Here is a 13,664-nt window from a genome sequence, read left to right as displayed (position 1 = left end):
AAGATGATTATGTTTTTATACATATTTAATTAACTAGGGTTATGATTTTTTAATTTTTAGTTTCCTAGCTGTTTTGGAGAGTGTGTCATGATGTCTGTCCGCTTCTCTGAGAACATCAGGATTTTTTAATGATCAATTTACTCTTAAGTAGTAATTTGATGGGTTTGATGTCAAATCTAACCTTTATTATCTGCATTAGGTGGGTGTTAATTTCAGTAAATGTTTTTATTTCTAATATGTAAAGTTTGTCAGTCTTCAGGTTTCCTTCTCGGCCTTAAGAAAAAAAATCACTCTCAAGTTATTTGAAAATTTTAATGAACAACAGCAAAATAAAAATACACAAAAAACAGAAAAATGTTTATCCATTTCCACTTATTAACAAAGTGAGTCTCAGTCCTTCATATCATAGGCACTGTATATTTCTAGATGATTTATAACTTAGAGCACTGATGTCAAAGGTTAACTTTCTTTGTGGCAAAAAATAATTGCAGTTTTGAGACTATTGAAAGCAATACAGTTCAGTGTCTTTTCTAACATGTAAAACATTTCTGTGTTCTAAGTCACAATGTCCAATTTTCTAGGCAAAACCTGGTTCCAAGAATAATAGTCTGTAGTATAGTCTTAATTGGTAGGGCAATAAATGACAAAATTAATTTTGCAAATGACAAATTAAGCAACCTAATATTCTACATTAAAACATATAATGATTTTAATTCATGCATGGTACAACAAAAAATCAAATCTAATAGCTAATCCAACACAATAAAGCTTTAACATAATTCAAGAAATAAATGTAGTGACTCAACACAGAAGACTGCTGTGCTTTTGCTATGAGTTGATATTTTATAAAAAAAATACACAAATGACAATTAGTAAAACACAATTAAAAAATATAGAACAGAATTATTGTAAAATAACTAAAATAACCAAAACATCTGCCAGTTCCTTTAATATTACAGGTCAATTGTCCCATTGTCAATTATTCAAGCCAGTAATGATGTTCTGTTCTGAATTTATCCTGAATCACCCTGGCCTGAATTGTTTGTGCTTTTCGGGCAATTTATGAAATCTAAATTAAAGCTCATAGGGTATTGCTGTGGATGACTATTCCACAACATGAAAGTTTGTTTAATTCATACTGAAAAATAACTATTTTTTCGGTGATAATATTAAATCATTAATTCAATAAAACAGCAGTATTTGCCTGTTGGGTTTGCACAGTATTACATAGTATTAGAGCATAATAACCTGTAAACACTTAACACAATGATGGAACATGTGCAAATGTGAATAAAATGTGTTAGGGTAAATACAAAAGCTTGCATGCTCTTTGTCAATGATGAGCTAATTTAGTAAATTTGTTTATCAATGGGGTCACAACACATAGCTCTGGTTATGAAAAGTGTAAAACGACACACACAGTGTGTTTTGCAAAGTGAAGGTCGGTCTGCTGAGATGTTCTGTTCATGTAAAATTGAAAATTCAAGACAGCAATTAATCAAGTAATTAATCAAGTGACCATGGGTCCTGGCAGCAGTTTTTAGAAACTAATCCACCTCTGTCTGAAATCCCACAATCTCCACCAGCTACCCTGTCTGATATTAGAGGCTGGAAATTCCGTAGTTTTTACACATAATCAAACTTAGTAGGATTGGATCTCCTGCCGTCTTCACTGCGTGCCCTGTATCCATCCTCATAACCTTGCCTGGATTTGTCATCATATCCTGGACCAGACTTGTAGATAGTGTTGTGAGAGGGAGCTTTGTAAGAAACCGCATTGTAGCTGAAATACAAAGGAAACAGTAATGAAAATTATCTTATAGTTTTACATATTAACTTTCCTCTAGTTTTTACGATAAGGACAATGTCCTTTTTATTATCTTGTTTGTTTTATTGAGTACAGAAGAGGACAAATAAAAAATAACTTTTATACATATAATGTACAAGGGTCTTTTTTATTTCCCCTTGTTTGAAATGATCAAGTCATATTTAAAGCCTAATTCATTGCTTGATAATAGTTCTGCAACCCATGATAATCTAAATGGCAAATCTTTCTGTTGCACATCAGCATATGAACTGTACTGTAACTGTTTTTCACCAGATACCTGCCTTTAAATTCTCCTGTAAAAAGATCAATTACAATTCTATAAGTATAAGCAACAAAAAAAGAAAGCTTGATGATTTCTCAAACACAAAGCTAGTATGTCTCAGAAAAGTGACCAGTTACACATGAAGAGTACAGAAGGAAATTTACCGAGATTTTTCAGGCACCATCCCTTTGCAGGCCAGGCACATCATGATCCCTCCCACCGTCAGCAAAGCTCCTCCCACCCAGCCCACGAAGAGGGCGGGCCCGAATGTGTATCTGAAAGTTAGAATAACCACAGTAAGATGCGTCAGGAAATCAACATTGTTGAATTTTACCCTCATGAAAGCTCAAACGTGGCAGGACATTCTTCCTGTGTCTAGTGTAAAAAAATGATTGTGAAAGGTGTCTCTGGATTGCACTCACCTCGGCTGCAGAGATGATCCATATGCAACCTCAGTAGAGACTATTGCAAAGTTGGTCACAATCAGATTGGCGAAGACAGAGACTCCAGCAATGGCACAGATCCCTGTGAGCAACATATCCACAGTCAAGAGGGAGGCACACTGTAAGGTTGTCAGATCATAATGAATGAACCTTAACATTCCAAGAGGAACAATACTCGTCTTTGTCAACACTTCTTACTGTTCCTTCTTGAAAATGACAAGAACGTCATAGTATTCTTCTTATTCTAACATCAAATAACATTGACGTCTGTACTGTTCTGCAAACAGTTGTACCAAGCTAATTATATGTAATGAAGGCATTATACAAGAGTGGAGTATGTTACTTTTTTCAAATGCCAACTTGTGCAGATGGCACTCAAGTCAGTACCTGCATTGTGTGAACCAAGCCAACAGTAGAATCGAGCTGCCTGTTAAGTTCCCCCGAGTAGCAGTGTCAGAAAAGAAAGCTTTAGCATACCTCCAAGGATGAACATGATCCCAGATGTCAGGGTCATATTGGCCTTGGCTGTGTCTTCCATGCTCCCCATCTTAATGCACTTGAGAGCAAAAATGGCAATGAGGATTCCAATTGCACCCAAGACGATTCCCACGATCATCAGGGCTCTCACGGCTTGGAAACTACCTGTAGGTTGACAAAAATCACAGTAAGGATTCATGTCCAAAAACTAGCAATTTCTACCTAGAGTACTGCTGGCTCTACTGCTTGTAATAGGAAGCTCATTATTCTACTTTAAAATGTAATAAACTGGCCGTGAATTTTCACTCGAAACGACGTGCGTTGTTTAATGCTCTGTATCATCGTATTTACGATTTACGTTATCCTGCTGAAAATGATATTTCACCGAGGGGGAAATCAAGAGACTGCATGAGGTCAGTCTGTTTTCCCCATGTTCATGTGGGTTTCCCCTGGGATTCACTGGTTTAATCCCACAGCCACAAAACATACTGATAGGTTAAGTGACTTCTGGGAACATTGGCCCTAGGTGTGAGTGTGTGTATGTGTCTATGTTTGGGTCTGTGTGTCTGAGATGGACTAGCATTTCATTCCAGAGTGTAGCCTGCTGGGATGGGCACTCACTCCCTCTTGACCCTAAATTGGAAGAAGCGGTGAGAAAATGAATATATGGAATGCAAATCAAGAGATGTGTAAGATCAACTGCAGCATATTAACATTTACTTAATGATGAGTTAGTTTTAAAGGAGGGGTAATTTCCATAATTAAACCTAGGGTCGCATCACTGTGAGGAAACAATGCTAAAGACTGCCCTACCGTGTCGCCGCAAAATTTCCCAAAATAAAAAAAAAAACAGAATTTCTTAATTTTAAAACAAAAGGTGATTTTGCATGACATACAAGACAAACTGGATTGGGTCTCTGCAGGACCAGAGTGGGAGTAGAGTAGAGCAGAGACCAGAGTAGAGTAGGACCAGAGTAGGAGAAATCAACTGCATTTAGTAAATTGCTATAGCCACGCAAAAAGACTATTTACTATGTACCACCATGTTCAAATTAGCACCATTAGTAAATTAGACTTAATGTACTGAGCATGATTGCCCTCCAGATGGTGAAAGTATTTCACATAATTAGGAAAATTAATCCTCTAAAACAGAATACTTCATAATCTACCTAGAGTATGTTTTGATGAGTTGAAAGAATTAATTTATGATCAATTCTTTCAACTCGTTTTGAGTTGGTCTCATATTATTTACTACTAACATACCAAACATAATTTCAGTTTTCTACTTTGCAACTGTACTATTTGATTTCAATTAATGAAACTAAGAAAAACATAATCATTTCAAGGTATTTTATTTACTAGATAATCTACAGTATATCAGGCTGATGTCTTTGCTGAATGATGATAACAATATTTCCATCCATATTTTTAATGTCTTGTGTCACAAAAGAAAGACATACTCTCAATACACAAATGATATGATTCCATCAAGTCTCCAGGTGATGAAAATGTTTGTTTTGGTCATTGTATTTATTCGCTTCCAAAATTAAATTTAAAGTTTACAAGTACAATGGCAGAAGTAGAATTGTGTGAATATACACTGGTACTGTATATACACTGAAAATCTATATAATCTTAGGTATTCTGACTGTTATGGTGATATATTGTGTATTTCAAAAAGAATAAACCTTTTGTCCAGTAAAGCAAGTTTTTGTGATAAATTAACTTGTCTGTATATGTCTATAACACTACATGTCAGGTTGGAAATTGACTCATTTTACCATTTTATCATTTTATCTGCGTCTGGTTTTCCTGTTTCTTTTGACTAACCAGACTCCTTAATTCTGCAACCTTTGATTTGGATGCCCCCGTGCAAATCTCATCAAGGAACAAACTGTCCACTTACTTGGCAATCCAAGGACAGTGTAGAAAGGCCGGCATTCTGAAGTGCCATACGATTCACCAACGCAGGAGTACCAGAGTCCAGAATATACATATACACTGGTCACCAAAGTCAAATAGCGATCTTGTATTTTCCACTGGTTCATGCCTGTGGCAGCAGCAATCGCTAACAGCCCTAGCATCGACAGCATAAGTCCCACCACTTGGAACATCGTGGAGGCCATTTTCTTTCCTGCAAAGTGTTCGCTGTTTACAAGCTCCACTATGCCGTCCGTTTGTTCGCGAAATGAAAGCCTAGCTTTGATTGCTTATCAGTGCACACAAAACGACTGAAGCTTATCTAGTGTTTGCTCGGAATTTTAATGTTGCCTCATGAGTTTCGAGTATGGCGAAGGTAGCTTTCGAAAATAGTTTCCTTATTTTGCCGATACGGGATGGGCGACGGAAGACCCAGTTTCACTATTTGCTTACTTAGTTTAGACAATTTTGACAATTGTTTTATTTTAAAAAATTGACATTTCACAAAAGTAGGCTGTACTATAGATCAAATAGTTTGCCTATGTTTTTGGCTTTTGCTGAATAACTTCTACCTGAATTCTGTATCTGAGATCAATAGAAACCCATGACCTTCAGCAAGGTGTGGCTACATAGCGTAACGGTTGATTCCGCAATCTATTTTTTAAGCGGGTTCAGAATGGAAAAAAAAAAACTCTTCGATAACTGATATGTTATATATAATACTAGTGCTGTGTTTTGTCTACTGTAAAATCAGAAACTAATGTAATCTTCACTGCTATAAAATTATTGAATTTTGTCTTTCTGTGAAAGAAGGAGGTTTATGTAATGAGTAAGGGGGAAATTTTAAAAATATGAATATCACACTATGCATGTTCTTTATCTAAACATTTAAAAATATGATTCTTTATTCTTTATTCCTTTATAAAATATTGGTCAAATTTGTCAGTAATTGGATGTACTGTACAAAACATATATTTTCATTATAATTTTAAAAAGTAAACATTTAAAAATTTAAAAAATTATTGTATTTTTGAGAGAACAAATAATATTTTCCTTTCCACCACTTTTAATCTGCTTTTCCTGATGTGTGTAGTCGTTATTTGTATTGTTGATAGTCCATTTACTGTATGTTATACTGTATACCAAAATGTTTCCTCATGATTGTATTTCAGTCATTTAAAAAACATTTTTGCAGACACTTCCTTTGGTAAGCACATTTAAAGAAAGCACGTTACAGATCAGGAACTCGCAAAATCCTAATCTATAATAACTTTTTAAAATTAAATATGATGCACTTACAATTCTGGTTTGGTAAAAAATACATAAACAACATAATCATTAACATTCAGAATTCTTAAACATTGCTTAGAGCTGAACTGTAAAGATTCGTTAAAATGATGTTTCTTTTATTAATGAATCTCAATAAAAAGTGTGTGTCAGATTGGGGAGTAATTGATGAAATATAAGATTGGACATTTTAAGAAGCAATTCGTTTTAGAGAACCTGGTTTTATTTTTCTCTTAGACACAGAGCTGTTATTGTGTGATATTAAGACGAAGACGTGTACAGTAAACTGGCTTGGAGAACCCCTTAAGGATTTCACTCTGTTAAATTATGATCCTGACAGTTGTCTCTGATTATTCCACATTCTATGCATAGTTATCATCCCCTTAACTCAGCAATATAGGCCAACTGCAGCCAGATGCCCAGCAGTGCCCCCTTCCACGGTAATGTCCTACCTGGCAGCCCAAGGATGGTAAAGTAAGGTCGGCATTCTGTGAATCCAGAGCTCTGAGTGACACAGGTTCTCCAGAGGCCCCGGTAGTTGAAGACAGCTGTTACAGGGTTGTCGTAGAGGTCCTGGGTGCTCCACTGGTCCATTCCAGTGGCAGCAATGACACCCCCAATCCCCAAAATTCCAAGAATTAAGCCCATCACCTGGCACAAAGTCACTGCCATGACGCTTTTGGAGCACCTGCTATGCTGGAACCTCCACAATTATTTTCTCTCGAGTTAGGAGTCAAATGCTTTCCAGTGCTGCCTGTAGCCTGCCTTATTCGGCCTTATCGTGGACTCACCTGTTTGACTTTCAGTCTTTGGATCAGATAGGATTGTTGCCAGGTCCCCCTACACCCCTGTGCTTGATTCTCAAAGCCCTGTTTGTTCATGGCCTTGTCATTGCAGGTTGAACAAAAATAGGGAGGGACCGAGTGGGTGGGGTGGTACTGGGATATTACTGTATTGCTGATGAAACTTGAAGGGGATTTTCATGGGTTTTGGCGATACTGGGATGATAGCATTGGTTGGTGATTTGTTTTAAGACTGACAAAGCAAGTCCCTATCTTTGCTTATTTATTAAAAGCTTTTGTTTCTTCTTCACAGGATTCTCTCCGAAATAGGAAACTGATAATTTAACCTAATATTACACTAGCGAAGTGACTAATAAACAAGAGATACATTAACAATAGATGGTGGCTTTTGAGAAGTTGCCATGAGAGCTCATACTGTAAGTTCATGCTCATTCTATGTTCTTTCCTGCGGAAACCTCATAATTTGTAAGCCTGTGACATACCATTTAATAATCTTTGGGTCAAAAAGACTAAATGTTTTCAAAACATTTTTCTCCTTAGTCAGAATTGTTTACTTTTTTCTTAAGCGAGCAAAAACATCCTGATACTGTATATTTTAGAAAGTAAACTGACAAATTGAACAACAGTTTCTGAACAGTTGCAATATCTCACTCTGTCAGGGTATTCCTGTATGTCCAGAGATTTAAATGTACTTAACAGTTAATGAAAACATTTGTAATGTGGCAGAAATTAGCCCCGATGTGTGTAGACCTTGTACAGATGGCAAGAGAAAGAGTAGAGGCTGCTGGTGCGTGTTGCTACACCTTGGTGATATAAACACATAAACTGAAAAAGTTCATAAGAGTGACAATATGAATCTTCTTTATGAATGAGCTAAACCCGAACTACCAGAGCTACATTATAAAAGCCTGTGATACAGTGCCAACCGTAGACGATGATGTCAAAGGGGTAATTTTGTAAATATATGAAAATGTTTTGTTTTTTAACTCCCCTATTTGTGCACTAATTGATTTGTTGTAGGTACTTCATTTTCAACATGAAAAACTTGCAGTAATTAAGTCCCCTTATCCATTCCTACAAGAATGAGAGACTTCCTCCTATGAATAGGTTTTTTTACCCTTGATCTATCTGTAGAATGATGTTCTATTCCCTGGGAATGCCAAAAAGCAACCTTTCTGAGAAGTGAAGTATAAAACTGTATAAAACAAGGATATGTTATTGCACCAGTGTGATGAATCATTTTCATTATCCAAACATTGTTCCATAGCCACTCTGCAAAACCCCAAAACCTGGTTTCTGCATTGAGTGTTTATTCAGCCTTTCAGACTAAAACCGGCTAGCTGACTCTGTTTGAAAATTGTTGTTTCACCATGTACCAGTCACCCTTCATAAAGCAAACAGAGATACTGTATTGGGAGAGGCTACAACCCAGGCTAAAATATTTATAAGCCATGGATTCCTTTTTCACATCGAAACCTCTTATGAAAGTCACGAAAGTGAAGTGAATCAAAGAAACCAACTCATAATTTCTGTCCTGTCTTCACGATCCATCCTCACCTGTAATTCAGCTTCAGAAATCTCATGTTGACCTACAAGGCTCCACATGGCTTGGCGCCTCAGTACTTGTCCGACTTATCATCTTCCAACTCCCCACCTTGCAGCCTGCATTCATCTGACTCTGGTCTCCTGCCTGTCCCCCAAGCTCGTCTACAGACTGGGTGTCAGAGCCCCAAAGTTCTTGTACACCCCAGAGCTTGTACACCCCAAAGCTTTGGAAATCTATTCCCAAGGATATCAGAAAGTTATCCTCCCTAAGCGCATTCAAATCCAGACTCAAAATCTTTAGGAAGGCTTTTATTTAATTGATGTCTGTCTTTCCTTTTGCATCTTCTAATACTGTATATTATCAACCCTCCAGTTTCTTTGTGCTGTGTTTCTACGCGAGACTCTTGTGTTGAATAAAACAATGCAGTCAAAGTCTTGTTCTTACATTGGATCAGATTTTAAAAAGCAAATCAAATTAGAAGAAAACCAAGGAGTACAGATTCCTGTAATCATCTGTTTTACATTGTGATTATCCAATGATTAATTATTTTAGGTGTGAATTATTTAATGAGGTGTTAAAAGGTACTGTAGGTGAAGACAAAATGTTTGTAAATTGTCATTACTGTCACATTAATTTACATAAATTTGTTTTGTTTCGGCAATGTCAGAACTATTGTGGTAATTATACTTTTTGGAAACACTGGAAATTCTAAATGGTATCCTTAGAATTTTTAGAAAATATAAATATTTTTTCCTAAAAATAAATACCCTTTTTTTCTAATTCCAAATGACTGTCTAGGAATGTATTTTTAAAATGTTCAGAATTTCAATGATTCATATATTTCCATAGCTTTAATAAATAATGGCAAGGTATGTGAGGTACTACCACTAGCATTACCACTGTGAGGTAACTACTAACTACCAAAAAACACAGTGAACCAGAAATATACAACTAGTCATTATCTCATTACTTGTACTGTACATCCTCTCCCATAGAAGTGACAAAAATCAGTCCAAACAGATCCAGTGGTATATAAACATTTTCTGTGGTTTTAAACTACAGTCAATTTAATCAAATATAGAATGTGTCTGCTGTAATTGTATTTTATAGTTTGTTTTTGCTCTATTGAGATGTTTTTAAATTAATGAAAGAAAAAAAATCCAAGATCACTTCATGAAACAATGATTCCATTGATCCTTCTCTTCTGAACCATTTGTTTTATATACAGTTCGTATATTCTTGGTAGTGTAGACCTTGCCTAGCCTGACATTGTGATATTTCAGGAATAATTTAAAAGGGGGGATAATTTTGTCAGAACTAGCCTTTGTGCCATGTGTGGAAGTATTTTATATACAGTACTGTAATTCTATAGTTCACATGCATGCATATGCATATGCAGTGGTCACTTCTAAACACTCATTGATGGTAATAACAGAGTGTGACCAGAGCTGTACCCAGACTATAAAACTTACTGCAAAACTGCTGGAATTGTTCTCTGGAAAAATGCTTTTTTTTTTCATCATAAATTAAAACTCATTTAGAACCTTTCCTGAAATGAGCTGTGACTTCTTGCATCCTCTACAGTAGTATCATTAGACAAATGAGGCCCAGTAGTTCTTACTGAATCACAAAAACATATTTTTGTGCTGTTTTGTATATTTTGATACACAGCAGTTGAGTCGTGGGTTTGATCCTGGTCTGAAGTGCTGTTGGTAAGGGGTTTGCATGCTGTTTCTCCAGGAGTTCCAGGTTTTTCCCACCTTTTGAACACATGTTGACTAGGTTAGTTGGTTTGAGTTGTGTCCGTGCTTGTGTGAGCCCTGCGATCCAGAAGCCTTGTACTTCTGGATTAGTCACCAGGTTGCTGCAAGAACGGGCAGTTTTCTGATAATGGATAAATGTACTGTAATAGTTACACATTGAGTAAGTCGTTTCTTACTTGTTTGTACCACAGTACAAACAGTATTGTTTGTACTATTACTATTGTTTGTACTATGTACTCTACAATTACAGTATTATGTAATTGTACATTAATTTTATTATGTGGTTTTAGGCTGGTTTGCTTAGAAATCTTATATCCATCCTTTGTGTTACTTTCAACACACAGAATAGAACACATTTACATTTTTATAATTACCACTAAAACATTTTTTCATTTGCTGTGTCAGCATGAATGGTTAATTGAAACGTGTTTATATATGTTTTAGATTATATCTTTAAGTGTTATTACAGAAGCCCTATACCTTTCGTGTCTTAACTGTGATGTGTTTAATGTACTGTAATAATATGTTTTTTTTTTAATATTGTCAATTTGGAAAGAATGGAAGTTCTATTAATAAAGGACTAAGATGTTCCTGATATTAAATTTAAGTAACTTGGTCTACATTTAATTGTTACTAATATATTTTTAAACTTTAAAGCATCAGTACAAATCTAGATGTTCAAGACATAAGGTTAATTAATTTGTAGTTAATGCTTCCATTACTTTATCAAACTTATTTTTTTTCAAAACATATTTTCATTAATATGTACTGATAAACATTTTACTACCACTATAAATGACTATTAAACCTTATGCTTGTTATGCTTTAAGCTTTTTAGAGTTTTTAGAGTCTTTCATTTGTTTTTTAAAAAAAAACATAATTTTAAGTCCGTGGTGACCATTTAATTCTGATTATTTAATTTAAAAAAATGACAGATTTTGGACAGCCAAAATGACAGTCATTTTCATGACTGTGATTTTATGGAATCACGATTCCTTTTCAAATGGGCTCGCAATGGTTCTGAGCTAGCTTTCACCAGCATGCCAGCTTGTCTTAGTCAAGAGACTTCTGCTCAGAGATAATTAGCAATTAGTGTACTAACTTGTTTTAGTCTAATGGTGTAGTTGCAACATCAGTAGCAATTGTGGTTGTAGTTGTATGAACAGTATAGAATTACATCACCATGATTTTTTGGGCATGTGATGTATCCAACTTTCTCTTTTTAATTTCTAGGCTTTTATTTGAAGAATGTTTTGTGAATCGGTGAAAATACAATAGAAGACAAAAAGCACAATGCCATAGTGTAAACTGGAGAACAGTTATCAACCCATTTGTGACTTAACTCTGTGTGAGGTGGGAGTGGGGAAACAGAACTGTGTGCTCTGCTTGTACTCTGCAGCTTGACCAAGGTTCCCTGGTCTATCTTGTCTTGTCCACTCACACACATTTTACAAATACTCCACAAATTAAAAATAAAGAGCGTTCCTACCTGGCAGACCCAGGATGGTGTAAAATGGCCTGCATTCAGTGAATCCAGAGCTGCCCACTTCACAGGTATTCCACAGCCCTTTGTAGGTGTAGACAGATGTCACCACATCTCCCTGGCGGTCCTGGTTGCTCCAGTTGTTCATGCCAGTGGCTGCAATGATAGCCCCTACGCCCAGAAAAGCGATCAGGAAGCCAGCAGTTTGGCACATTGTTACAGCCATCCTTCCTGAGTGAAGGGAGTTTGACTTGTAGTGTCCTGCACTGGCTACACAGTTCTAGACACAAAGCAGGCACAGAAGCCGTACGAGAGCTGAGATCGGGCTGAGATGTTAACTAGGGTCCGTATCTGCCCTCCCACACAGCTACCTGTATATGACTCAAGTCCTCTTGACGTGAATGTGGCCCTCTGACTGTTTTCCTTTGATAGCTTTGGAGGGACAGGTCCACCTGGTACCTTTCAAACGCCAAACACCAATCTGTCAGAGCGTGAGCAAAGGGCATGATAACAGTATATTGAATTTTATGTGTGGCTATCGTTGAGCCACCCATTTGGCAAGTGCTGGTGTTTTGCCCTTTCCTGTTTATTTTTTGTGTTCCCAGTGTTCCTTTCTGAGGGTTTTAAGTGTGAAACAGATAAACAAAGAGGCACTCTCAATTTTCTTAGTTTGGGTAGAACTCATGTCTAAAAACATACTAAAACAGATTCGCAAGAGATTTTTCTTTTCCTGAGAAAAGGGAGAAAGGTTAAAGCATACTTTTGTGTTACTGATTTCTTACAGGTGTACATTTACAGGTGGTCACTGAAGAAGCATCAACCAAATTAATTAACTTTGGGTTAACAAGGGTTTCTTTTAAGGGCCACATTGCTGTCCTGGATTTACTTTAGAGCCATTAATTTCCAAAGGGGAAATTGATCTGTAGATACTTTAATTTGAAAATGGTTCAAGGCTCTAGAGAATTTAATGGTGTAGTTAAAATTGGTATCATACAGTATACTGATAATCAAAAGACCCCCACGATCTACAGCTGTGCCAGTTGTGACAGTAGTTTGAATGCAGTATATAAAAAGTACAGTATAACTCAGGGAAGTCAAGAAGACTTTTTTTGAGATGTGCAAAAGAGTGCCAGCTGTGGTTCTTCATTTATTTTAAATAAAATGTTTCGTGATTATGAGATCATGTGTATATTAATGTAATCCTGTCTTTCTCACTAGTACTGCCTCAATCTCACACATGTAATCAGCACTCTTGTGCCCAAAATGATTGTTGAACAGCTCTGCTTTTTAAGATAGGTCTGTCAGAAACCATGTTTATTTGACCCAATATTTCCTAGTTCCAGGCTAAAGCAAACAGTGGTAGAGAAGCCATTGTACTTTAGAGGAACAAAATAGGAATATACTGTACAGTTCCCAATCTACTGTAATCATTACATCAAACCTGTTAAACCTTCCTGATTTCCTTTACTTTCTCTGAAAACCTCCAGCCCCAGACTGTTGTGCCATAAGAGTAAATTAATCAGACTGAATGAAGTGTTGTCTCAAAGAAGACATTGATACCTTCAGTTACAATAAGCTTATTTTAGAGTTTATTTTGTTTCTGGGGAAAGGTATAGATTACTTTCAAATTTATTAAGAATCAGTCTTAAGGAATAGGGGAAATGAATTTTTAAAATCATGAAGCAAAAAAAGTCAAGATTTATTCAAACATAGAGCAAAGTCAGGGGTCACCAGAATATTGGAGAAACTCCAGTGAACAAGACCAGGATGGACTTGAGTGATGAACTCTTTCACCTGACTTGGTTGAGTTTAGACTGACATGTGAATCAGGAAATGTAACGCCTGTCTGTGC

At 36.3% G+C, this 13,664-nt stretch overlaps 1 protein-coding gene across 3 annotated transcripts; it reads right to left on the bottom strand.

Moving 5' to 3' along the window:
• Window positions 1–298: 298 nt before the first annotated feature.
• Window positions 299–12,289, bottom strand: LOC148676928 (claudin-18-like). 3 transcript variants are annotated; one of them, XM_088615812.1, is made up of 5 exons: window positions 11,819–12,289; window positions 3,011–3,175; window positions 2,513–2,615; window positions 2,255–2,365; window positions 299–1,783 (listed from the first exon to the last, which is right to left on the bottom strand). In XM_088615812.1, exons 1-5 carry the CDS (start codon window positions 12,036–12,038, stop codon window positions 1,627–1,629), a joined length of 756 nt encoding a protein of 251 aa, XP_088471938.1. In that variant the 5' UTR covers window positions 12,039–12,289; the 3' UTR covers window positions 299–1,626. The 3 variants fall into 3 exon arrangements, with proteins under 3 accessions (XP_088471938.1, XP_088471928.1, XP_088471948.1); XM_088615802.1 differs by lacking the exon at window positions 11,819–12,289 and adding an exon at window positions 6,670–7,092; XM_088615822.1 differs by lacking the exon at window positions 11,819–12,289 and adding an exon at window positions 4,917–5,733.
• Between the last annotated feature and the right edge of the window lie 1,375 nt (window positions 12,290–13,664).

This window comes from Lepisosteus platostomus, chromosome 2, assembly GCF_059453375.1.
Source record: "Lepisosteus platostomus isolate fLepPlt1 chromosome 2, fLepPlt1.hap1, whole genome shotgun sequence".
Lineage (NCBI taxonomy): Eukaryota > Metazoa > Chordata > Actinopteri > Semionotiformes > Lepisosteidae > Lepisosteus > Lepisosteus platostomus.
The sequence above is the reverse complement of the archived record's forward strand: the minus strand, read 5'-3'. Positions and strand labels throughout refer to the sequence as shown.

What these genes read in the sequence shown, in the direction of transcription:
- LOC148676928 (XM_088615812.1), bottom strand. Translation starts at nt 12,038, where the DNA reads ATGGCTGTAACAATGTGCCAAACTGCTGGCTTCCTGATCGCTTTTCTG. An exon ending in GGATCATCTCTGCAGCCGAG is followed by an intron (nt 2,366 to 2,512) that starts GTGAGTGCAATC and finishes TCTAACTTTCAG; the next exon opens with ATACACATTCGGGCCCGCCC. An exon ending in ATGGTGCCTGAAAAATCTCG is followed by an intron (nt 1,784 to 2,254) that starts GTAAATTTCCTT and finishes TTTGTATTTCAG; the next exon opens with CTACAATGCGGTTTCTTACA.